The sequence below is a fragment of the Dipteris shenzhenensis genome, chromosome 12, assembly GCF_047967505.1.
Source record: "Dipteris shenzhenensis isolate YYH24624 ecotype China chromosome 12, Dip_SZ_1.0, whole genome shotgun sequence".
In the NCBI taxonomy this organism is placed as follows: domain Eukaryota; kingdom Viridiplantae; phylum Streptophyta; class Polypodiopsida; order Gleicheniales; family Dipteridaceae; genus Dipteris; species Dipteris shenzhenensis.
Window position 1 is genome coordinate 907,652 of NC_141607.1, and position 25,583 is coordinate 933,234.

At 42.3% G+C, this 25,583-nt stretch overlaps 1 protein-coding gene across 2 annotated transcripts in view; it reads right to left on the reverse strand.

Moving 5' to 3' along the window:
* Positions 1-3,334: 3,334 nt before the first annotated feature.
* LOC147895649 (nucleobase-ascorbate transporter 2-like) overlaps positions 3,335-25,583 on the reverse strand; it is a 44,219-nt gene continuing 21,970 nt past the window's right edge. Inside the window, exons 6-14 of one of the 2 annotated variants that reach the window (XM_087383257.1) lie at positions 21,598-21,657; positions 20,968-21,152; positions 20,491-20,587; positions 10,127-10,213; positions 9,938-9,996; positions 9,743-9,834; positions 9,331-9,408; positions 3,952-4,112; positions 3,337-3,782 (exon numbers count right to left, since the gene is read on the reverse strand). In XM_087383257.1, coding sequence (XP_087239383.1) covers positions 3,570-3,782; positions 3,952-4,112; positions 9,331-9,408; positions 9,743-9,834; positions 9,938-9,996; positions 10,127-10,213; positions 20,491-20,587; positions 20,968-21,152; positions 21,598-21,657 — 1,032 coding nt within the window. In that variant the 3' untranslated portion in view covers positions 3,337-3,569. Of the gene's footprint in view, positions 3,783-3,951; positions 4,113-9,330; positions 9,409-9,742; positions 9,835-9,937; positions 9,997-10,126; positions 10,214-20,490; positions 20,588-20,967; positions 21,153-21,597; positions 21,658-25,583 lie in introns of both variants that reach the window. The other variant, XM_087383258.1, reaches the window with a different exon arrangement.

A 25,583-nucleotide genomic window follows, 5' to 3' on the forward strand; every position in this document is an offset into this window, starting at 1 on the left:
TGAGGAACGCCCCTTCTACGTCTTAAAATTTGATGGTAAAAAACTTCTAATGGTTGTCTATTTTCATGGTCTTTGTGTGCATACCATTGAAAAAGGTGATCACATCTGCTTCGCTAAAGTGTTTCAATACTATTGAGAAACAAGTACTATGTTGAATCCTATAAATTACACTTTTTGCTTGAAGACTAGAATACTCCTTGGACACACCATCTCTTACAAAGTGTATTTTTAGTGTTTGAGGAGAAAGCTTGCTCATGCAAAGTGCTATCAAGTGTTCAACTAAATTATAGTGAGGCATATTTATTAAATATGTCACTCCCACTAAAGTGACTACATGCATTTGTCCCCCTTATCATTGCACAATGAGGCTTGATTAGATTCTCCAATATCATCCAAAGAAATTTTGCTAGATTCATGCATGTTTAGCTATTATGACCTTGTGTGTTGAACCAAAAAGTCATCACCTAGAGTATTCCTTGAGATCTTGGTGACTAGAATACCTTGGGCTTGGATTGAGTTGGTGTGAGAGGTCGACTCACGTAGTATAGCTTGATTTTATTCCCATTGATCAACTTGGGTAGGAGATCACCTCAAAGGTATTTGAGTTGGAGTGTTCCATTTGGAAAAAACTTTGTAACTCAACAAGGTCCATTACACCCCCAATCAAGAATTCTATAGTAGGACAAGCTTTCTTGCTTTCTTGGATCTAGATGCTGTGATAAAATTTAGTAGTCATGCTATGCATTCTATTGATAATGAATTACTTCTTGGGACTAGGCAATTTAGGGATGGACGAAGGCTTACGAAGATGTTTCGTAGCCACTCATACCATGAATTCTAGACCTCAAGTTCATAAGCAAGATGAAATGAGCGTGGTCCATTATAACCTTGTAGGTCATTTTGTATGTCAATAATGCGGCATGAAGCTTTTACCCCAATTGGTTCCATTTGCATTGATGTCATAATTGAAATGTCTTCAATGCCTTGTTAGTAGACTTAGATTGGCCATCACATCATAGGTATTACCGTAGTTGTTATCTTGTGTTTACCATAAATTCCCTAGTCAAGGCTAGGAAACCTTGCTTCATAATGTGATGGTTTCCATAAATTTGAGTCCCCACCTTTGGCATGGTTCCCAAAGGTCTACTAGTTGAAGAGGCATATGAGAACTCGGAAGAAATAGGATGATCTTCGAAAAGGGTCCACATAGTGCTACTCACACGCTTTGTAGACTCTAAGTCTACGTCCAAATTGCCCACCTACAATTCCTCAGTAGGCATCTTCCAAGACTACAAGTCTCTCGAGCAATGAGATGCATCTTGTAACACAACCTTGGCTCCTCGCCTATAGAGTTGTCCTATAATGAGGACATATTTCCATGCTTTCAATGCTAATTGTATGTGCTTGTCTCGTAGCATTTCCTAGGAAAAGTAGTAGTGGAGAAATAATGAAGCATATCACCATGCTCAACTTCTATTGTGTCGTCAAACAAAGATTGGTGGGAAAGTTCAAAGGGCACTCCTTTCTCATTGCCTTGATAGATAACTGAGATAGAAGATTAGCTCCACAATGGTTTTATTGGACTAATGTCTTCTTGAACAAATAGAGTAGTGCTTGGTGATACCCATAAAATGCAAAAGGGTTATCAATCAGATATTGGCTAGATTTGCGAACAAGATACACCATACCAAGCACTTCTTGAGCTCAATGGTACTATAATTGTTCTCAAGAGAAGCAAGCATTATGAAGTTGTGCCAAGATCACACCGATAACAAACCTTGACGTATGCACATAAACATGAAAGACCAAATCCAATCTTGACTCTTAGAGCATGGGGGACAAAACCACTCAATGGAAAACTTGAGCTCATTCCTTAGTCCATATGAATCACGCTTTCTTTTGAGTTTAGCTCTTGCAAAGGAGAGGCGTGTTAGGCAAATTCCTTGATGAACCTTATATAAAAGCTACAAGAATTGTGAAAGAATGCAATTATGTCTAGCTTATTGGCTTGAGAATCCATTCTATGGCCTCAAGTTTAGCTCTCTTACTCATAATTCCTTGCTATTGTAGACCGCTCCCAAATGCCACTTGACTATATAAGTTCAACAAGAGCCTACCAAAAAGACCTGTATCCCAAGATTCAACCTCAATTTGACCACTAAGTCGCTTCGGTTCTTCTAGCACACGCACCCTAGCGACTTCTAGAGCCTTAACCGGAATGTTTTTATGAGGTACAAGCACAACGGCTCATATAGATAGCTATACTATTGAGCACCATATATTGCGCATCCACAAAAATAAGAGTTTTCCAACGCATGAACTGCCACAGAAAGCTTTTTCCCTACCCCTTGCCATTGAGGGTGATCTTCGCGTCCTAGTAGCTTATGATAAGCTCTTTCAATTAGGTAGCTTTACACCTTCACGAGAATGTCCCATAAGTACCATCTTGATGAGGGTATGGCAATGTCTCTCAATCAGCCTTATCCAAACCAGCCCTCAATGCAAAGAGGAGATAGACCGATAACCCTTGATTTGGCATCGAAAGGTTCATGATCAAGAGGGACACATGGTTAGACGCCATACATAATAGGTACGCACAATGAGACAGTGGACCCACTCGATCCACACAGGATTGGGGCAAGTTCCCAGAGCATGCAAAGGAGCAATTTGTGCACGGGCACACTTTGGACAAATAGGTCATATGATGAAGGAGATCGACCCAGCTATCTCAGAGGGGTACAAAGTGGGCCCAAATGCAAAAGATGCCCCTCAGTGCTTTGACTAGTTTTCGCAAATGAGTGTTCCAAGAGTCCTACCCGATCTTTTACAACACAGGCATCAACGAATGATGGAGCCTTGACCATACTAGAGGAATAGAGGATTATAGTAGTTGGGGAACTTGGAATTGAGATGGGCCATCGACCGCAAAGGTCAAGAGCTCACTCAACGATGTTTTAAGGCTTTGGGAGGGTCGAGTACTCTGAGAATTGCAATGGGATTGAAGGAAGTGGTCTTGGCTATTCAACATGGGGTAGTCAAAGAGGATAGTGGAGGTGGCTTTCTTCTCTTACACCATCCACCCTCAGCAAATGATTGCAAACTGAAAGATGTATCATCTTTGAGGCCTCATGGAGTAGCATTGGCAGGAGCAACAAGTGCCCGTCAATGTCATTACTGAATTTTTGGTCCTGCCTATGGACTAGCCTCTGTCGGAGGAGAACTGCATCGAACAATACTAAAAGAAGTGGCTATCTACAGCTTTAATCATAGGCTAGGGCTTTCCTGGTACAGTGAGGATGAAAACCATTGCTTTGAAGTTAAGCTCAATACTCTTATCTGGACTCCAATGAGACTTACAATGACCTACACCTCATGTTCAATATCATTTGGGCAATGATGGCCTGAGTCAAAAAGGCATTATGGTGGGCTTCAGAGCTAGCCTGATGCCTCCTTTTTTATCATTAAGAACAGTGAGAGTCCTGAGAAAACATTTAGAATACAGCTCTGTGTTAGCAGCTTATTGATAGATTCAGGATTGGAAGGCACTTGAGCTGGTGTGTGTAAGAGCATCACGTTGGAGGGAAGAATCTCTGAAGACTGAAAGGAAGTGAGTAAAACTCTTCACTGCGACTGTCTCCTTTGAACGTCCGGAATTTGGCCCACCAGGGCATACCCCTATCCTTCTTTGATACTTCTACATGATGCGTGTTATCTAAAAAGACTGCCACAATCAGGGCTACTGTCACTGCAGATGAAAAGATAGTGTCGATGATGTCGTTGAACTGTTCTCAGCATCATGCAAAACAAAATGAAGGTCAGTTTCCAGATTAAAAATGGCCTGTGAAAGCCAAGCCTACAAATGGAGATAAATCATAGAATATATGCTGAAAGCATCAGGAATATAAATCAACAGACGAAAAAGGAGATCTATTCAGAGGGTTTGTCCATTACCCATCTTGCATGAGTGTGCATTGGTCCAAACCCAGCAGTAGCGGTATACTCTTTAAAGTATTGAGGTACAGAGAGACCCAAGAATAGTGCACCCCCAACTATGAACATGGTTCTCAGAGAGTTCATATTTACAAACTGTAAGAAAGAGATACCGGTAGCAGCTGCAGTCAAGACCAACATCAAATAAGTACCTGCTGAATCTCTATTGCAGCACTGCAAAATTTGAGAATCATAGGGTTTTACTTACCACAGAAATCAGGCAAAGTTACAAAATGTTTAGTTCAAGAAAGTATATTAGGATGTATAGGAGAGTAGGACTCATTTGATTAAGGTAATGAATTTGTGAGTATCCTGGGGCCTTCATGAAACTGTCCTTGCTCATGTGGAGAAAGTGCTCTCTGTAGAAGACCATCTTGGTCGCGTGTGGCTGCAGAGGGGAAGTCCATGTCCCATGGATATGTACCTGCCATAGATCATCCTGTATGATCTGATGGATCTCCCGCTAAGTCAGACATGGAAACGGTGCATCTAGTGACTACTGCTATGGTTGTTAATGATCAATAGACATACCCTATGATTGAAACCATCTGGATACTCATGCATACCAGCACTGCTCATCTCCCTTGGCTGCAAGCTGCATAGATGATGAGAGGGCCCTGTATGATAGTCCCTGCTGATCTACATCTGTCCACCCAAACTGTCTGACTCAATCAAGGATGATCTGAAATGAGGTGTCTGTGTGGAGAGGTTCACTGCAAAGTCTGAAAGAACAAATGTCATGAGGGTTACATCTCTTCCCACAAATCATGCGCAACAGTATCATGACCTATAACCTCTCAAGTCCAGTCCACTCATCTTCCCAGGGATCCATTCCCCAAAATGCCCCTGCATATAGAGCTGTTGACCCCCAAAAAGCCCCTGCAAACAAAGAGTGACTTCATGTTAACATGCTGGAAGTGTGCCTTGAAACGTTGTCTCTCTAGCCTTAAAGAAGCACAGCCTTTGGTCAGTCGTGCTCATGGTAAACTTGGGACATATGAAAATGCATCCCAACATACATAGGATCTGACAATCTCGACTGGCTCCTCGGTAAGCATGAAGGCGTACCGCTAGAGTTGAGTCTCATTAGTGTTGAGATCATGAAATTGGTTTTAACCAGTTTGACCTTCATGTCACAACTTTTACAGAAAGCCTGCAAGGCTGTCAAGTGCAAATATCTGGCCTTGTGATGGTCAGATACATAAGAGATCCGATGAGCTGTCGATAGTATTGGGAAAATGAATACTACCGAAGGTAGTCTTAAGCAGTTTCTCCGTGATTTTTTTTTGTAAGCAACGCGATCACATCATTTTCACGCTATGTTGACATGTAATTAATGAACGCTAATAACCCATTAAGTTTTGGAGAGACTAAGACAGCACCTTCATGAACCAACAAAAATATGTGGATAGTCTCCTGAAGAAGTTTCACAAGGCAGATTGCAAGATTGCAGCTACTCCCATGGAGTAAAGTTTGAAACTTACTAGAGATAAAAAAAGCCTATAGCAAGATAGCTATGACAGACTGTGCTAGAATCGATCCCCACCCTCTCATGTTCACTTCTTCTCTCATACAAAGCCATGACTGCCCATATAATATCGTGTGCAATACCTAATGCAAGCTCATGTTACTCAGTTGAAGGCCTTCTAGAAGTTTAGAAAACAACAGTATACTCCCTGCTTCCTGTGTCTGGCCTCCTCTATGATGGCTCTGAGGCCCTCAGCATGCTCACTGATGTCTCCTCAACAGCAAGCCTACATAGACACCTAGAGGTGTTTTGCAGAGAGAGAGCTGACAGTCAACCTTGGCAAGAGTCAAGACCAAGGTTATGATCTTCAACACCTCACGAGTAGTACTTCACCGACACATCTTCACTTACTGAGGGGAGCCAATGAAGATCGTGCAGTCGCACAGTTACCTAGGGGCAGTCTTTGCAGGTCCAGTCTTCACGATAACCCACACAGCCAGCTTACATGAGGGCAGGGTGCTTCTTGAAAATCTCTTTGCCAAGTGGTTTGGTTAAGATGTCTGCAACATTCTCTTTGCAATGGGCTACAAAGGTTGCCATGATCAGAGAGATATACACGCTGTCTGTGGCCATAGTGTAGTGGACCATGTCCTAGGATCCACAGCCTTCACCTCACATATTTCCAACCTCACATTTAACCCCCTCATGCTAGGGGCAGACCATTCATATCTATCTTTTGATATGACACCGACATTTAACCCCTCATGCTAGGGGCAGACCATTCATATCTATCTTTTGATATGACACTGACCACTCTCTAGATCACTATATGGTGGCTATCTCGCCAATGTCCAAGAGTACATAGATAAGCTGCCAGACAAGATGCCAAAGCCCTGCTCCTCACCAACTCAATCCATGTTGCAGCAAAGAGCATCTTCCCATACACAATTAGAAACATAGGTAAATTAGAAACACAGGTAAGCTACCCTAAGGGTATATATCTCAAAATAGCTGGTATGATGACGAGTGCAAAGTGCTTAGGCAACACTCGCACTCTGAGACCGAACAAGGACACCCTAAAAAGGTACAGACTGGAAAAGATTATAGATACTTAGTGCACCAAAAGAAACAACAATTTCTTGCTCACCATGAACAAGAGTTCCTAGTCATCATGTACAACAGTAGTTCCAAGCTCTTGGAAAGGAGATCGCTTAAATATCTGCATCATCATATCAGCCAACAATGATCCCTCGGCCCCTAGACGGTCAATGAAGGTCATGATCTCATCAATGTATAGCCCGAATAATGTCGGTGAGAGAGGACATCCTTGCTTCACCTCTATCATGCTCTCGATCCAATCTAACACGCCTCCAGGAGCGCGTACTCTCCCTCTCACCGACTCATACAAGCTCATCACCCCTCATATCACGTCTCCTAGGATCTGCATCTCCTGAAGTCTGATGACTACCCGCAAGGTGAAGATCTGATCAAGGGTGGAATGCAACAAGCATCCCCCTTGCTCGAAATTACTCATTCCCACCTACCTCTACGTCGACCTTGCCCTCCACCCTTAGCATCTCCTACAAGGCCCCCTCCCACCACATTGCCTCTCCTCAAACACAAAGACCTCTTCTAGTCCTTTGATGGAAAGAAATGCCCTCCGGAGGGTGAAACATACACCCAATGAAGGGGATTTCCTGACAGCCCACTCTACCAACATGGGAAGATAGCCCACATCAAAAGCAAAATCTAACATTCAGCAAAAAAGTTGGTGACAGAATTTCATTGTGGAAGACGACAAACGTTGAAGAAATTGTCATTTACGTACTGCATTGAACGGCAAGGTATGTTGATTGTCTTCACAATCGTTTGGATCTTGTAGTGGGAGACCTTCTCTACATACAGGATGCTACGGAGCGCCAAGTGGGAAGACATGAAAATGGTCATCAAAAAGGCTTTTACAAGCCTACCATAGGTGGATACTTTAGTCAACAACACTAAAGACTTGAAGGAGTGCATTTCCTTATGCATGGACAGGGTGGACACTCAATTGGATATGCAGGAACCTTTGAAAAAGGAGAATGATGCCATGAAGAAGCCAATGGATGAACGTGCCCCATGCATTAAAGCTTTGGAACTAGAGGCTGGGCCAAATGATCTGTGTCATCTCACCTCGTTTGTAGAGGTGGGTATAAATTGTTGGAATATGAAGCCAAAGTGAGTAAAAAATGAGTATACTAGGTGTCTAGGGGGTGTTTTATAGTCTAGTGAGTCCTATGGATGCCACGTGTCATATTGGGAGTTATCCCATATGCGTAGGTGCTCATATGTGTGTGTGTGCTCTTATATAAGAGTTGTACTTGTCTAGTGTCAAATCAATCAAGTATCAAGCTACAAGCTCTTTGGTCTACATGTGAGTACTTTCATTTTGGTTCATTGCTATAGTCATTTCATTTCCATTTCATTATGTCTCCTTTTGAGTATCACTTCCTCTCTCCCTAGCCTACCCTCTCTCTCTCTCTCCCTCCCTCTACCATGTTCCTTCATGAACTGCTTGCTCCCCACTGCTACTGCTGATGCTACTGCTGCTAATAGCTGCCCCAAAAGCCCCCCAGTACCCGCTGCCGCCAAAAATATGCAACCCACACACCCACACATACTTGGGCATCCATTTATACAAAGGTCTTCATATTGGGTTTTTGTCGGCACTCCAAAGGTGAAGGGCAAGGGCAAAGTCAGCCATGACAAAGGCTAGCACTAAAGGAGAAGGCTAATCACAAAGTAGTCCACATTCTCTTCATTCAAGCTACAACTGCTTGTGAAGATATATGATTTCATTTTAGTGTCTCCCAAACGAGCATCCAGGCAAAATAAATGCTTAGACCATCTAGCTGATAGGGCCACACACCACTTAAGATAGAAATAATTTATTGCAATATCAGCAAGCCGCAACATGGACGAAAACTTCACAATGTGAAATTTGCATGTCCGCCACTAATACGGTAGAAGCATATATCTAGATGAATCCAGGAACATGCCCAAACTCATCCTCTAAAAATTACAACACAGTGTGTAGTGAAGTCACTCATAAGGTTGAAAACCATAAAATCCATCACGCATAGCAGGGACTAGCTACTATGACATCCCCACTGACATCATTAAGTGTGTCAACGTAATCCTTGAGTGACTTTTGGAGGATGGTTTGTGCAGCAGCAGCTTCCAAATCTTTAACAGCTTTGCCTTGGCAGTTCAAAGTGATGCCTCCTTAACAGCCTTCGATTCTCGATGATTTGACACCTTCAAACAGGATTTTCTAGCATGTTTGAGCCGATTGCTGCTCTTGCATGTCATGAGATCTCTCACATTGATTTAAGGCACTGCTAGGCACTCTTCTCAGACTGTGTCAATGGTTGTGCTTAGGGCAGCTCTTGGTACTGGCTTTTTTGCTTCCAAGCACCTCGTCCTGTGACAAGACAATAGACGCTTTCCAGGTACCTCGTCCTGTGACAAGACAATAGACGCTTTCCAGGTTGTCCCACCACCAACTGGGAGCCTTGGGTGAGAGCAACTGGACTTTGCACAAACAGGTGTGATGATTGTAGCTCAAGGTTTGTGGAAGGATTCTTTGGAGGCAACAATCTAGTTGTACTCTGGTACGGTATGACATTCCCTGGCTTGTCATGTTTTTCCCTTTAACAGAGGACTATTCCATATGCAAAAGACTACAATATATTTACGAGAACTCTTCAAAGGTATCCTTTTTAAATAGCAAGGTACAATCAAAACAGCAGGAAAATCTAAAAATTATCCATGACACCAGGATGCCTCGTAAAAGGATATATAGCAAGGAGGAGAAAAAGTTTTCCACTTACTTACTATCCCAAACAGTATGCAGTAGATTGCAGAAAATATGGGAAAAGGAATGGATGCAAAAAAGGCGCCAAATTTTCCTGTCCAAAGCACCATAAAAGGAGGTCACGATCATCTTGCAACTATTGCTCACACAAAGAAGAGGCGAACTGCAAGAAATAAGTAGCATCTTACTTGAAAGCATTAATTTACAGGCTTCAAATAAGCATGGATTAAGCAATGTAACCAAAACAAACCCATACAGTCTAGCTCAACCCAAAGTGATAAGAATATCTCACATGGCCCTCAATAATCCTATGAATATGTAAAGAGGAATGACAAGTATGATCATTTTCTGTGAGCTTTATCTTGTCCCTTCCACCAGGACAGCTAAAATGCTTGTAGGTATGTACAGCAATCAGTTACACATCTCACCAAAAATTGCAAAAAAGATCATGAAGCCTGATGATATTTGCACAACCCTGCGGCTGCCCACACGCGTGATTCCAAGAAGCCCCGTATTCTCACTGTGCAAGATAGCATTCAATCAATCAGACAATAAAACTTCAGTGGCTTAACAATTTTAAATGAAATCTGGTTGAAGAACACCTTAATCACTCAAAAACCTACACAGAGACTGTAGAACCAGTTAATGTCCCGAACAAGCCATCCAGTAGTATTCCAACACCCTGATCAAAACGAAAAAAATGGTGGAAGTTTAAACATGACTTCTTTTCTAATTTCTTACAAAAGAAAGGTTTTAATCCAAAAGCAGTAAAATAGTATGTCTGTCAATATCACTGATGACCTGTACATTACCTGCCATCCTGTACCCCGGCTTAAAACATATGCAGGTGGTATGGTAGCACTAGCAAGACGAGAGACAGCTAAAAATGCTCCTGTTGACTGTAGGTTAGGAAAATTAGATCAGACCATGCTCATAGTAGTGATGAACATTCAAAACAAATTGTGTCACTACGACCTAAATAAGTCATCTGAAGGTTCTGTGCACACAGCCAATTGTTCTGATATTATTTTTTAAGCTATATCTCATTGTGAAGACATTTTAAAAAGATGCATGACTAGGAGCAAAGAAACATAGATCTCTTAAGCAACATGGCATGCTTCCCAGGAGCTATGGTAGTTTTGTGACTATGATGAGTGCAGGGCAGAGGGCAGCACCAATGACACTAAAAGAGCTAGTACCATTGCTTCTGCAGTCAGAAGCTTAGGAGAGAAGAGAGACGACACAGTCGACGACAAAGCCCTTATAGCTCAAGACGAGCAAAGGCAAGGGTAAGGGTAAGATGGGCAAAGACAAACCCAAGAAAGACAAGTCTGATGACAGAGCGGACTCTTCAAATGAAGAAAACAAGAAGAAGAGGAAGAAAGAAAAGAAATGCTTCTCTTGTGATGAGCCGGGACATTTTGCAAAGGATTGCAGAAAGAAGAAGGCTGATCAGAAGAAGAAGAAGAAGAAGAAGGGGGGCAGTGCAGAGTCAGAGGAGTGTAGTGGTCACATATGAGCTTTTCTTGGTGCCATCTCCCAGTGTTGCTGAGGTAAAGTATGCAGACCCTGGTTTTAAGATGAGGATGTCTGACATTGAGAGATGGTCAGATGAGGAGCCCAAAACCTTTGTGAAGGTGAACGGCAGTAATAAATGTCTGGAGCATCTAGGTGCTTGGCTGGTATTGCTGACATAGAGGGGGATTCTTCGACAGGACTTGTAGACTCAAGAGTCAGATGGATGCTGTGACTTAGAGGGGGACATCACAGGATTACACATGGATGCTGATGGTCCGAGTAATCTGATTTCTCGGGTATGCTTTCTATTTGGTTGCAGACCTTGCCAGATGCGGGTTGAAACAGACCCTAAGAGCACGGTGCCTAGAGGACTTGAGGCTGTTCACCCATCGTGAGGGGGACAATTGGAGGATCCTAGTACCAGGGGTGCTCGAGTTTGAAGGCGGGTACATGACTGAAGGAGGTGGTGCAAACTAGTAATACCCAAGATGGACCTATGTACCAAGGTGGTGTGCTTATGCGGAACCGGACCTGGTGGAGCAGGAGCCACTAGATGAAAATCCAAGAATCAACATCGACACCAAAGTATTCCAGAGAGCTATGACACACGATTGTGTCGGTGAGAGGGGGCGTTGGAAATTGTTTGGTCACCTCCCCCTCTGTAAGCCCCCATATGATGAGAGCAAAGGGGGGGTGGACCATAGGGTGATATGGCTTCCACACGGGCAGCACCTTGGCTGCCATGTGGGCAGCATGCACATGGGGCTGCCACATGGGCAGCATGTTCAAAGGTGTACCTGACTGCAAGGAGGTGCCTGAAGAGCAAGTCCGAGCACATGGATCCCTACCAGATCCAAGAGGAGGTACAACATGTGTACGGCGTAGTCTGGTGCATGGGACAGACCGGATCTATAGGCATGCCAAGAGAGGGGTAGTAAAGATGCATTTAAGAGGTACCCTAGAATGAAGACATGTGGCATACTAGATCCATCTAGGGAATTGGGGATTGGTGGATTTGCAAGTAGAAGCTTTTCACGTATGATTTACATTTTGTGAGAGCTTGCTAACACCGAGATTTGGCTAGGAGGAAAGAAACGTGTGCTTGCCCCGTGATTGATCATAGACTAGGGAATATGGAACAAGTTATACGTTAGGGAACGTTGTTGGGATATCTCAAGGTGTATGCCTCAGGCACACCTTATGTTTCTATGTGTGAGTGCTAGAGACACAGTTAGGTGCCCACAAGCACAGTTAGGTGGTGGAAAAGCCACATAGGATGATTGAGTGAATCTAGGAGCAGATTGAGGAGATGATTGTGGAGCTTTGAGGTCATCAGTGATGTCAGTGACCTTGTATGAGGTGCCTACTTAAGGACCTCTCTTTTCTTCATTCTATAAGCAAGTATTCTGATTTTGTGTCCACTCTACTCTTTCCTTTCAGTGTTCCAACATGGTATCAGAGCCTTACTGGCCACCTTGATCCCTATCCAAGTTTGCCTTGAACCCTAGCTAGCTCTGCCACGTGTCACAACCTCCTTCATCTTCTTCCCCCAACTTCATCTCTTGCAATGACCTGCTGATCTTGAGAGACTCAATCCAGCACATCCATTCATCCATTTCAGCAATGCTTCTGGGAGCTTCCTCCTAACATCAGGTCGAACTCACTGACCGGAGGAATTTGAAGAAGAAGTTGCAGAACTGCCCCGTTTTTCTTTCAACTATCGATTCCTTCTTCAACTGTAGCTGCTCATCCACCAAACTGTTGGCAAAATGCTCTCATAGGAGCCTGCGCGACTTCATTACGATCCTATCTGTGGAGTTTGGAAGCCTATCTTCCAGTAAACAAGCTGCTAGAAGCATAAAATCGTGTTTTTCTGCCCGGATTTGACGATTTTCTGCTCGACGATTTGCGTATCCATTTCGCCTGTCTTTTGGGCTGCTACTGGGTGACTTCATGACCTTTCATTTCATGCCAAAGTCCCCTTGAAAGCTTGCTATAGTGGCTCGAATCTGGAGGTCAAAGATTGCTGCAGTTTTCCTCACTTGCTCAAGTCAAAGTTTGACTTCAAAGCTGACTGCAGCTTGACTAAAGTAAAATTCCAGCTAGTTGCTGCCCGTTGTTCACATGTCTTTGGTTGCTATCGATTTGGACTGAGTATCTCACGCATTGATAATTTGCTTTGAGCCATTATTATTCAAACCATAGTAAAAACATAGTCAAAGTTCATTTTTATTTCTTGATCAAGATGCATTCCAAGGATAATGATTTAAGCTTCAAGTTTTCTGGAACATCATTTCATACATGGCAAACTAGGATCAAGTTGGTCCTCGTGAAGAAAAGCTTATGGAATATTGTAAATGAAAAAGAGAAGAATCCTCGGGATCCTACTCAAGCCACTGCATCGGAAGTTTGCAACGACAAGGCACGAGCCAAAGCAAAGAAAGAAAATGCAAATCTACTTACAGTTGAGCCTCCACAAGATGAGGCATCCCATAAAGATTATGCATTTTAAACATCTCTATGTATGCTCCGGATCTCTCTTTTATGTCAAGGTACTCAGCCTGGATAGTCCTCCAAAATGAATGAAAATAAATTATTGTGTTTTGTGTGTTTTGTAAACACCTCTGGTCACCTTATGATGTAGGCCATGTGTATGTTTTGCTCCATGGTACCTCCTGCAAACATTGTGTGCATGTACATGCAGGGGAGATAACCATTGGAAGGTCTGTTTGTATCCCTTTTTTGTTACCTTACACCCAAGGGGACCCTTGCTAGCATGAGAACCTAGCCATAGATTAATCCTTGACCACCATGAGATGGCATGAGAAACTATGAGACTAGATGTATCCTTGACATAGCCTGAGGCATTCCCTTGAGGGGGGGTTTGTTGGGATATCTCAAGGTGTATGCCTCAGGCACACCTTATGTTTCTATGTGTGAGTGCTAGAGGCACAGTTAGGTGCCCACAAGCATAGTTAGGTGGTGGAAAAGCCACATAGGATGATTGAGTGAATCTAGGAGCAGTTTGAGGAGATGATTGTGGAGCTTTGAGGTCATCAGTGATGTCAGTGACCTTGTACGAGGTGCCTACTTAAGGACCACTCTTTTCTTCATTCTATAAGCAAGTATTCTGATTTTGTGTCCACTCTACTCTTTCCTTTCAGTGTTCCAACAAACGTATCATTTGGTATCAGAGCCACGTCACGAAGGTGCAGCGAAGGTTGGTGTTCTCGTGAAAGCCCGGTAGAATTCAAGTGTCGGTTCAAGGCTTTGCCCAACAAGTTCTCCTGCCAAGGATGATCTGGTGTTCAATGCTATCATTTAGAGGGGAAGGAGGTTCTTCAAGAATGTTGTGAAGCGATGGTAAGAGACTATCCGGAGGTGAAAGTCTTATCTACTTTAAAGAGGGTGCACAGATCGATGTCAGACTTTCCAGCGGCGCATGTTGATCACTGAGGGAATCCCATTTTTTTTCCGTTTGAATATTGATGGAACTTGACGAAAAACTAGTTTGGAGGTGCTTTTGAGTGGATTTGGATATATCGAATTCCTTTAACAATACGGAGTTAAGATGAAAGGGCAAGTAGCCAATCATGATGTCATTGTGTTGTTTGACTCAGCGTCAACGCATAATGGAATTAACTCCAAGCTTGTAAAGAGGCTGAAATTAAAGACTAGCCCATCTGACTATGCATATACAGTCAGAATGGTAGACGAAAGTTCAACTTAAGTATGGGACCAAAGGGTTACCAAGTTGGAACTTCAAATTCAAGACTATGCTGAGAAGCTTGATTTTGAAATGACAAAGTTTGCTCATGCAGATATAGCTCTGGGTAAGGCTTGGCATTCCAGGAAGAATCCAACCATAGATTGGAAAAAGCACATTTATCAATTTAAGATGAATGATGTATTGTATGTCTTATGAGGTGAAAAAGATATACCTCAAGGACCGTTGCTTTCAATAATGGAAGTTCGAAAAGCTCAAGAAGAGTTTTTATTTCTTTGTACAGCATCGGTAGAGCCGATTGATGATCCTTCGGCTAGTACTGATGTTACCCAAAATGGGGAGATGGCCAAGTTGGCTGATCAAATAGCAGAGGAGTTCTCTGATTGTTTTACGGATGAGTTACCTTATGGGTTACCTCTAGAGCGAAATATTCAGCATAAAATTAAACTAATCCCGGGGGTAGAGCTTGTAAATAGACCTCCCTATAGGTTAAGTTTTACCAAAGAAACGGAGGTACGAAGACAACTGGAAGAATATCTCAAGTTGGGGCAAATTCAACCTAGTTTGTCACCTTTTGCTTCACCAATGATATTGAAGAAAAAGAAAGATGATACTTTTCGCCTCAGTATAGATTACAGAGCATTGAATAATATCACTTTTAAGCACAGGTATCCGATGGCTCGGATCGATGATTTGCTAGATGCATTGCATGGGGCCATAATTTTCAGCAAGATTGATCTTAAGTGTGGCTACCATCAGATCTGTATTAGAGCCGAGGATGTGCATAAAACCGCTTTTAGAAGCACGTTTGGACATTCTGAGTTTTTGGTAATGCTGTTGGGACTTACCAATGCTCCTACTACCTTCGTCATGCTTATGAACGATTTACTACAGCCGTATATCGGGAAGTTTGTAGTACATTTTATTGACAATATTCTTGTCTTCAGCAAAAGTATTGATGAACATCACGAACACTTAAGAATAGTGTTCAATACTTTGAGGAAAGCCAGTCTTTATGTAAATAAAAAGAAAAGTATATTGTGTATGATAAGACTTGAATATTTAGGATTCATTATTTACTCCTGATGGAGTAGAAATGGATCCAAAGAAAGTGGCTGCAATACTAACTTGGCCTATCCCTCAGAGTTTGACCGCTTTGCGATCATTCTTGGGATTTGTCCAATTTTATCGAAGGCATATCAAAGGATATTCCGAAATAGTATCACCATTGACTGATCTGACCTCAGATAAAGTACCTTTTATATGGGGACAAAATCAACAGGAAAGTTTTAACACCATAAAACAAGCTGTGGTCTCAGGACCGGTGTTAAAAATAGTTGATCCCCAAAAACCGTTTTTCCTTGAAACCGATGCAAGTGGCATTGCAGTAGGAGCAGTTCTCCAAGAGGGAAGGCCAGTAGCCTTTGAAAGCAAGAAACTTTCTCCCTCTCAACGAAATTGGCCAACTCATGAATTAGAGTTGTATGCTGTTATCCATGCTCTGAAAACATGGAGACATTATTTATATGGATCAAAGTTTTATGTTGATGTTGATCATGATACTCTGAAACACTTTTGTAAACAACTTGACTTGAGAGGCCGCCAAGCTAGGTGGGCAGAACTCATGCAGGAGTTTAACTTGATGATTTGGTACCGAAGAGAAAAGGATAATAAAGTTGCTGATGTGTTGTCACGCATTATGCATAATATGAGTTTCACGGTATGCTCTAATGATCGAGATTAGAGAAACTCAAAAGGTGGACGAGTTCGTCTAGAGCCTTCGGCCTAAGCCTCATGTATTTAAACCCGGGGAAAAGGGTGACCTGGCATCCAGAAAAGGCCAAACTTATGCAAGATATACCATAAGAGATGGTATGTTGAAAAGAAATGGCAAGCTAGTACCTACTAATCAGAATGATCTCAAGAAGAGAGTCATTCAACAATGCCATGATAGCCCATGTGAGGGACATCCAGGAGTCAAGAAAACGTATGATCTCGAAAAAACATATTCATAAATATGTGACACGTTGTTTTTCATGTCAAGTAGGGTAGAACGGGTGAAGCCACCCGGACTTTTACAGCCTTTGGAAATACCACTAGGTAGGTGGGAGAGCATTTCCATGGACTTTATTGTAGGTCTGTCTACGACACAAGGTGGATATGATTCTATCCTTGTGATAGTTGATCGTCTTACCAAGATGGCTCACTTTATTCCAACTAGAGAGTCTGTTAGTGCCCCGCAGGTGGCGAATTTGTTTATTAAACATATATTTCGTCTGCATGGATTACCCAAATCCATAGCGTCAGACAGGGATGGTAAATTTACCAATCATTTTTTAAATTTACCAGTCATTTTTGGACTACAGTGTTTGTGACACTAAGAACTAAGTTGGGAATGAGTAGTGGGGATCATCCAGAAACGGATGGTCAAACAGAAAGAATCAACCAAATTTTAGAGGATATGCTTAGAGCATATGTGTCATTGAGGTAACATACATGGGACAAGTGACTGCCACTGTTAGAATTTGCCTACAATGATAGAAAACATTCCTCTACAAGGTTCAGCCCGTTTGAGCTAAACTATGGTTATAGACCAGCAAATCCAACTACAGTTGGAGTACCTCAGAAAGTGCCTAGTGACGAACTTTGTGGTTCAGATGTAGGAGATGCTAGCACTTGCGAGAGCTAACATCCACCAAGCTATGGATAGAGCTAAGGCATATGCGAATAAAAACAGATCCGTTAGAGAATTTAAGGAAGGAGAAAAAGTTTTTCTCAAAGTTCCTTCGCACTGTAAGTCTTTGACTGTAGGAGAGTGTGCTAAGTTATCACCCCGATATTGTGGGCCGTGGTTAATTCTAAAAAGAATCGGCAAGGTGGCCTATAACTTGGAATTACCACAGGGTTGTAAGATGCACCAGTGTTTCATGTTTCTCGTTTAAAGAAATTTTTGCATACAAGTGACTCACTAATTGAGGGTGTTGTTTCGTTTCAAGAGATACAGGATAATGCAAGACACAAACCAACAAGAATCCTGGACCGAGGAACAATGCAAGTACGCAATCGAAAGATACCCACAGTGTTGGTGCATGGCATGGTTTACCTCTATCAAAAGCTACTTGGGAATCCGTATACCAGTTACAGAGAGTGTTCCCAGACTTTATCATCAAGGACGCTGATGCCTGAAAAGGGAAGGAATGTTACGCTCAAGTTGAGGTAGCATGACCTCGGAAGGGTCAATCGACATTTTTCTTTATAAAGGATCAATATTTGTATTATATTTATTGGGCTTCATGTCAATAATCAAAGGGGTTAATGTCAAGGTCCTTGATGAGAGTGATAAGGCACTGACTAGATGGGTCTAAGGCTATGGGTCTTAAATGCATAAGTGTGGAAATGTGCCTAGGGGACAAGTGAATAAATTGATATCCCAAGAGAGGGGTAGTAAAGATGCATTTAAGAGATACCCTAGAATAAAGACATGTGGCATACTAGATCCATCTCGGGAATCGAGGCTTGGTGGATTTGCAAGCAGAAGCTTTTCACGTCCGATTTAGATTTTGTGAGAGCTTGCTAACATCGAGATTTGGCTGGGAGGAAAGAAACGTGTGCCTGCCCCGTGATTGATCGTAGACTTGGGAATATGGAACAGGTTATACGTTAGGGAGCATATCAGAGGAAGGCATCTTGAGGTGTGCTGAAGTAAAAATCCACATGTGGCTATACATCCAATCACTACCTACGGAAGGTGTACAGGAACAAATGCACCGAATAAAAGAAATCCTTCCAAGACTCATGTCCAAGCATACGTCCTTTAACTACTAACTTGCAAGGCAAACCCGTACACTGTAGACTGGATCAATGATGTCAAGGCTCCCTTCATGCAATAGGAGAATCAAGGTCTCCCAAGCCACCTTGTGGCGGGCCTCTGTATGCTATTGAGGCAACAAGTCCACGTGGCAACTGAGAATGGATAAGAGAATTTCGGCAAAGAGGCTCCCATGATGTATGAGTATGCATGGTCTATTGTGGTTTGCTAGCCATGGCTTGCATCGAAGAAGTGCCACTTTCACACCCATTGGCCATATCTTTAGTCTAGTGAAGATGGAGGATCCCCAAACCCGATCTGTGCATTGACATGCTGACGAGTCTATCGTATCTCTCACTTGGAGCCTCGGCTATGCCGTCTTTCTAGGCTTACTAGTCCTTGCTATCCCACTAGAAAAACTTAGTGGTTACACTCTAGGTGGGTTCTAGCTGAGCACGTTGATCTCATCTATGTGCCCTGAATAGTTGGTCTGTATGTTGAACAGCCTCTTGGATGAAAGTCTCCAAACATCTCTAAAACGGGTGAGACAATAGGCTCGAGAGGGGTCCAAATCCATTCCTACAAAGACAGTGGTAATGACCTCGAATCTCATTGTACATGGGGAATATAATAGCAAAATGCTCCTCTCACTCAATCTCCTATAGATCGCATAGAGTGCAAATGCATCTCTCTCTAGGCATGCCCTTAGCCACACTAGTCTCAACGCATAGTAGGTATGTCTCAACGCGTAGTAGGTATGACAAAACACGAAACTGCCAATCGAAATCCTGAAAGGGTGGGGGAGGTGGATCCATTTGTAGCCTAGAGGTTCGATGAAGCCCTCCTCTAATATCTATAAGCAGTTATCTCTGTAAAAGCCCGCTAGGGACTAACCAGGTCCAGAATGTGTATAGCTATTTGAGATCCTCCTAGAAAACCTGGTTAACCTCAAAGTAAGTGAGCATAACAAAGGGGACTTCAAGGCTATATTGAAAAAAAGGCAATCTGTCCAAATGGAGATCCAGGCTCTCAAACCATCTGCATGACGGACATACCAATACCTCTTATCGCCCTCAGCTGCTAAGGTCATGGATGCCGATTAGGCAAGCCATGGTAACTGCATCCGCCTGATTTCAAGGAGCCATAATCTTTGACTCAGCGAAGATGTGTGATCATCTAGAATGCTTCGCCAAGCTATGGTGGGTATTATTCGAAACATAGCCCAAATGATCTGGTGTGGGACTGACGGCTTATTACAGATCATATGTGACAATAAGAGAACCTGGAGCCTCTCCACTTGAGCCCAATCTACCTCTCATAGATCAGGCCCCCAACAAGGACTGCCATACTTGCCCACTGGGTGGAGCAAGGAGTCGAAGAAATGAGACTTGATCTGGGGATCTGTGATATGACAGTGAAAGCATTGTCACTCAATCCTGCAACATATCCCCTTCCTAGTCCGGCCTGCATCGCTGATCACATTGTGAAAATCATGCCAGCGAAAAGAACCCCCAGATATGTGTAGGAAGAAACCCTCCACTGAATTCGTCCAGGGCGAACTACTCTCTGTGTCCTCTCCTTCACGCTTTCAGTTGTGTTCAACTTCATAGGCCTTGCTTCCTTCCCAAAGGATTTGCAGCATTTGACGAAAACAGTGTATTTGGACAAAATTATTGTTTTTTGAGACTTTGCAGTCTTCTCAAGCATGCTTTACACATGCTTTGATGAAGGGAAGCTTTTGTTGCTCAACCATAGAAAGTCTTTTGAAAGATTGCAGCCTTGTCAAGCATGCTTTAAATGTGCATAAGATGGAGGGAACCTTTTTCCTGATCCACAGAAAGAAGAGTCTAGAAGAAACATAAGAAAACCTTTTTTTTTTTTTCGTCCATACACTTGGGACCACTACCTCCTGGCTATCTGAGAGTTGGCTGAAAGTACAGTTTCAGACTGAAGGGTTTTCTGTGGAAGGTATCACTTCAATTTCACACCTCCAAACACAGATATAACATGACATTCTTAAAATGAGTGCTAAATTAGCATTATAAAGAGACAAGAAAGAAGGCAGAATCACACATAAGACATGGATTAGAGATGCGGAAGTGTATAGATAAAGGGGTGTGCACCTCCACTAAAGAAGTTAATACTGATGCCATCATACCAAAGATGTGGCCTCCATCGAACGAAGGAGCTCCCCATTGAAGAGGATAAGGAATTCTTATCCTGAACCAAGAGCCAGAGTAAATTAAGTCCTGTCAAACTATAAATCTTAATGTTTGAGTAAAGTTCTCTCATATTGATTTTAGTAAAATGAGAACAAGAAGTTTCCAGATGTTGAAAACAGAGGTGAAAATTTTGCATGTGTATCAATAGGAAAGTCAGACAATATACGAGCATATCAAACAATGAAAAAATGTTTATGTAGCCACATTGCAAAAAGCTACACGTTTTTCAGCCCCTAAAGATGATGTCACATAACATAACTGCAGTGATAGCAATTTCAGGTTCCTGTTTGAAGACTGACGATGCTCAATTATGTAAAGGACAGAAAAGTGGATGAGCATGTTACAGATGCAATAGCTGATGAAAAGTAGACACTCTACCAAGGAGCAGATGATATCAGATTAGCTTGATCCGTGCGACAATGTACTTTTGTCTTTGTAGGAACATTTTTGTAAGCTCCACTCACAGTTAGAAGATGAGCAAAAGCCCAAATGATCACCACTGAGAATATAATAGGCAGACGCTCGAACAGAGGCACCTTTCTAGGTTTCAGATGTCTTAGATGCTGTTACAAAACAGGAAAAAAACATACTGGGTTATGTCTTAGATACTGTTTCAAAACAGGCCAAAAAAAAGTATCTTCTCCTGTGATTTTTAACTAACATGGTCAGCTTATGATATGAAGCTTGATAATACCAGTACGATTTACAATGATGTCTTTATTATATCAAGCTTCATATCATGAGCTGACCATGTCAGTTAAGATTAAAAATTAGAAAGAACAAGAACAATACAGGAATATAATCCTTGTTGACATCCTGCAATGGTGCATTGTTGGACATACTTGCTGGTTCCCTTCGCATATGCATACATCCATCATGAAGTGCATTTTTTCTTTTTTAAAGGCTTGAAATTGAACTGTTAAATTAAGTCACATCTAAGGTTTCTTCCTACCTTTTTCCTGAGATGTAACAACAATATTTTCAAGAGCCAGAGCATTTATGACTCACCAGAGAAAATATCACAAGCAATAACAATTCCAAGAGACCAATTTCTACACACTTGGCAACCTGCCATAAAAGCAAAGGGTTCAGATTACAAAGGGGAAAATACCATATTGGTTAGACCTAAACATCACCAAGGTGGTTATTTCACAGATGGCTTCCCTATACACTTTTAACTTACAATCTATATTTAAAAAACCTTAACAGAAAATTAATTATCCACAATATGCCTTGCAAAAGAGGATGACGGATAGTCCATTTTGAAGATAAACAATATGAACTCACCTCATGACTATAAGGAGTAGAAAATGAAAAAGAGTAAAAAACAAGAAGATTTACTGAATCAATTGTTCCTTATTTCAGAAATATCTTGCCTCATGATCCAATACACAGTTGTGAATGTGATTTTTGACTGCTAAAGACTTCAAAGGTCGCTCTCATTTCCTGCTTCCAGGCCCCTATTCAGCCATGTGTGTTACATGCTCCAAAACAACATAAGGGTACTTCGCTTCTATTTGAAATATCTACAAAATCATGCAGCTATAGTGGAAGAAACACTCATCCGTACATACCTCAGATGTAAACTCAGATTACTGGACAACACTGTTCAAGAAGAGATAGGCACCTTGCAAAGAAGAGGGATGAGCAGTCTTCTCAAGAGATCCTCTCCCATGGACTTTCTTGATCTGCTGATAATATATTGCAGACATGCTGCAATTTGTTGCCCTCTCAAAGGGGTTCATGTCAAGTAAGCCTTTCCACTGTGAAACCCCTCGTATATGAAGGTTGTCAGCTACAACATATAGGGTATGGGCTGTACTTGCACCCATTGTGCAAGAAGCAGGTCATCAGAGACCATCTTCATCCTTTTGTAACCCTTGGGTTGATTGACATCTTCTCATCCAAGGGAACCAATTTATTGAATGGCAATGCTCCAAGATAGGCAAGCTACTTTGAGGTCATACCTTTTGATATGGTGCTTTGAGGGGGAGTCTAAAACCAGGATGTCCGCCTGAGATCTGAGGAGAATACTCATAGCCTCTGCCACAAACAAATATAATAAAGGGGCGAGAGGGCTCCCTAACCGACTGATCTGAAAATCTAAAACCTCTCTCCTCTAGCACCTTTGATAAAACTTTACTGTGAGCTGCTATGTAAATGGAGGGCACACCTTGGATCAATGAATCAGAAAACGTAAAGACAGCAGCACCCTTCCGAAAGCCCCAATCTTCTTTGTCATAAGATTTCTCAAAATCCAAGAGTAGAAAAGCAAGGCCCTAGGGAAAGTAAAGCAGTCCTACATTCCACGTTGGTGAACGGTGCATCAAGAGAGATCTCATACCCTATTTCACGAACATTGGGACTCCTTGCTAAATGCTCAGAGGGACACCATCTCTATCAGTCGTGTCTGAATCTTCAATGAGGATGGAAGCATAAAAATCAAAAGCAGTATGCATGGTAGTACGAGTGTCTCAATGCGAGACCCTGTCAGATTCCAATCAGCTGAGAAATACTTTTTCTACCAAGTCTAGGACCAAGAGTAGTGAAAAGTATTTATTGACTCTTCCCCCTATCTGAACCCAAAAGGACTCTAGTGCATGATATGATAAGTGTAGTCCATAAGAGTCTGCTAGTGAGTCATTGCTACTACAGGAAGGTGCCTGTGGACCCAGACATCTAAAGTTATTTTTTGTTCCTCCCTTTGTAAGGCTACTAGCTGCTAAGGAATAGCCATCTGTTGCCTGAGGATGTCCTACCTCCTGGTCTTTGCAACAAAGTCATGGAAACAACTAATATCAGAAAGAGCATAAACCATCCTCTAAATAGAATCCCAAATCAGCATAGCTGCCACTAAAAGATCCTTCATTGGATACCTAGAATCCTAATATTGGCAAACCAAGCATGAGTGTAAGGTTAAAATTAGAAATAATAATGAGATAGTGATCTGAAGTAGAAACCTAGGGCCAAGGGATATATTACCACCTCTATCCAGGTCCAATCATCCACATAAAATCTGTCAATCCGTGTGTAGATGGGACTCTAGTATCTCTTGTTTGACCAACAAAATAGACGTGATTGATGCAAAACGTGAAAAGCATCATCAACCCAACAATCTATGCCTCTAAATTGATAAAGGAAAGCATCCCATAAGGCTCTCTCAAGAGAGTGAAGGACACCATATCTTCCCCCTCTTTTATCAGTAGGCAACTCCACCATGTTGACCAATTACCCAAGAATCAGCAATATGGGCTCAAGAAAGAACGAGCCCTTTCCCCTCTATTATTTGGAGCATAGAGGTTGAGAAAGCCAATCTTACATCCATCAATCAACAAAATAATCCATTGATTCCTAGATGGAATAATAATATATGGCTAACCACAAGGGAGGGAATGGTGGCTGGAACAGAAATAAAGTCCTTCCCCTGGTGCCAACTGCAGCAGACCACAAAGTAATGATCTAAAACTTAACCTACTGCAATCCCTAAGCAAATCTGGTGAAGGAAGCGTCTGCCCTCTCTAAACCTCAATTGAGGAGTGGAAAGTCCACTAGAGAGACAATGTTGTTTTGTATTAGTAGAAGTCAATGCTTCTCCAAATGAGCTACAATATCAGCAGAAGTGGAGGGCACACACTCAGAAAAGTCTTTGCAATCAGTCAAAGGAGTAAATGCATTGCTCTGCATGAGCTAAAAAGGGAGCTGGGGGTCCTTAAGACCCTAGCCTAAACTGGGGAAGTCAAAGATGAGGCCTCCACCTAGTCTTTGAACCATGATGTGATTGGCAGAAAGGTTAGGGTCAATCCCTAACAAAATGCACACAGAATGTGCAAATGCGACTTTGATCCAAACGACCAACAATCTCGATCCTCTATTGAAAGAGTGAACCATCTCGTCTTTGAAGCATGATTAACAGAAAGGTTAGAGTCAGAAACAATGACCCTAACCCGAGGGACTCCATCAGATTTGACTACCTCTAATGCTATAGAGGTAAACCACGAAGTGGGGAAACCTCCGTGAGAACTTCAAAAGATGCACCAATGGTGGGAAGGAGCCGGTGATAAAAAAAAGGAAGGCCCCAAAAAGTTGATAAACAAAGAAGTGATCCAACTATTCTCCTCTACTAGGTCAAAGCCAAATGTAAGGAGAGAGGAACACCATCTCAAAGGAGAGGGCTAGAAGGCTAGCCTGAAGCACATGTGCTATGATGTCTACCAGATGAATAATACATATAAAAAACCTCTACTCATACGCTTGGAAAGTCAAAGAGTGTCCAATCCCAAGCTTGACTTCATGAAGGATGGGATCCATGAATGCAAGCAAAGAGTGTATTCTTTCTCCACATCTTTTGTAACTATTGCAACTTGTCTTTTGAGAAAAGACACATTCTCAAGGCCGGTGGCTTAAGGCGGAGCCATTCATCAATCTTGAAGTATGAAATCAACTTGAAACCGATGAAGAAAAATCCTTGCTTGCAAAAAGACTTGTAGGAGAAAACTAAGGGGAAACTACTAGTAAGGGAAAGGGAGGGAGGAAAGAGGGTGGAGGTTTTAGGAAAGGGCTGAGAACTGAGAAGGGAGGGGAAGAGCAGGCCGCATAAAGGGGGAGTTGGGGTAGAAACGGATGCTGGGGAACAGAAACAAGGAGCTAGGGGGTTGGGAGCAGAAATGGACGTTCGAGAGCAAAGATGGCAGGCTTGGGGGCAAAAAGGGGCTGGGAAGGCAAAAACAAGAGTGCAAATCAAGCCGCAAGGGGAGGAGTAACAGGTGTTGCTAAAAATTGGTACTTCAAGATAGGGCTGTTTTGGAAAGAGATAAGCAAATGTCTAATTCATGCAGGCTCCTAGATTGTAGGAGGAGATTTAAATATGGTAGACAGCCTATTGATTTAAAAAAGAAGGGAAGGTGGTATCCTCCCATCAGAGACAGCATCTTGCGAAGATTTTGTCCTCAGGGTGAGAGGTAGAGATCGCTGGTATGAGGATGAGTTCCACGTCA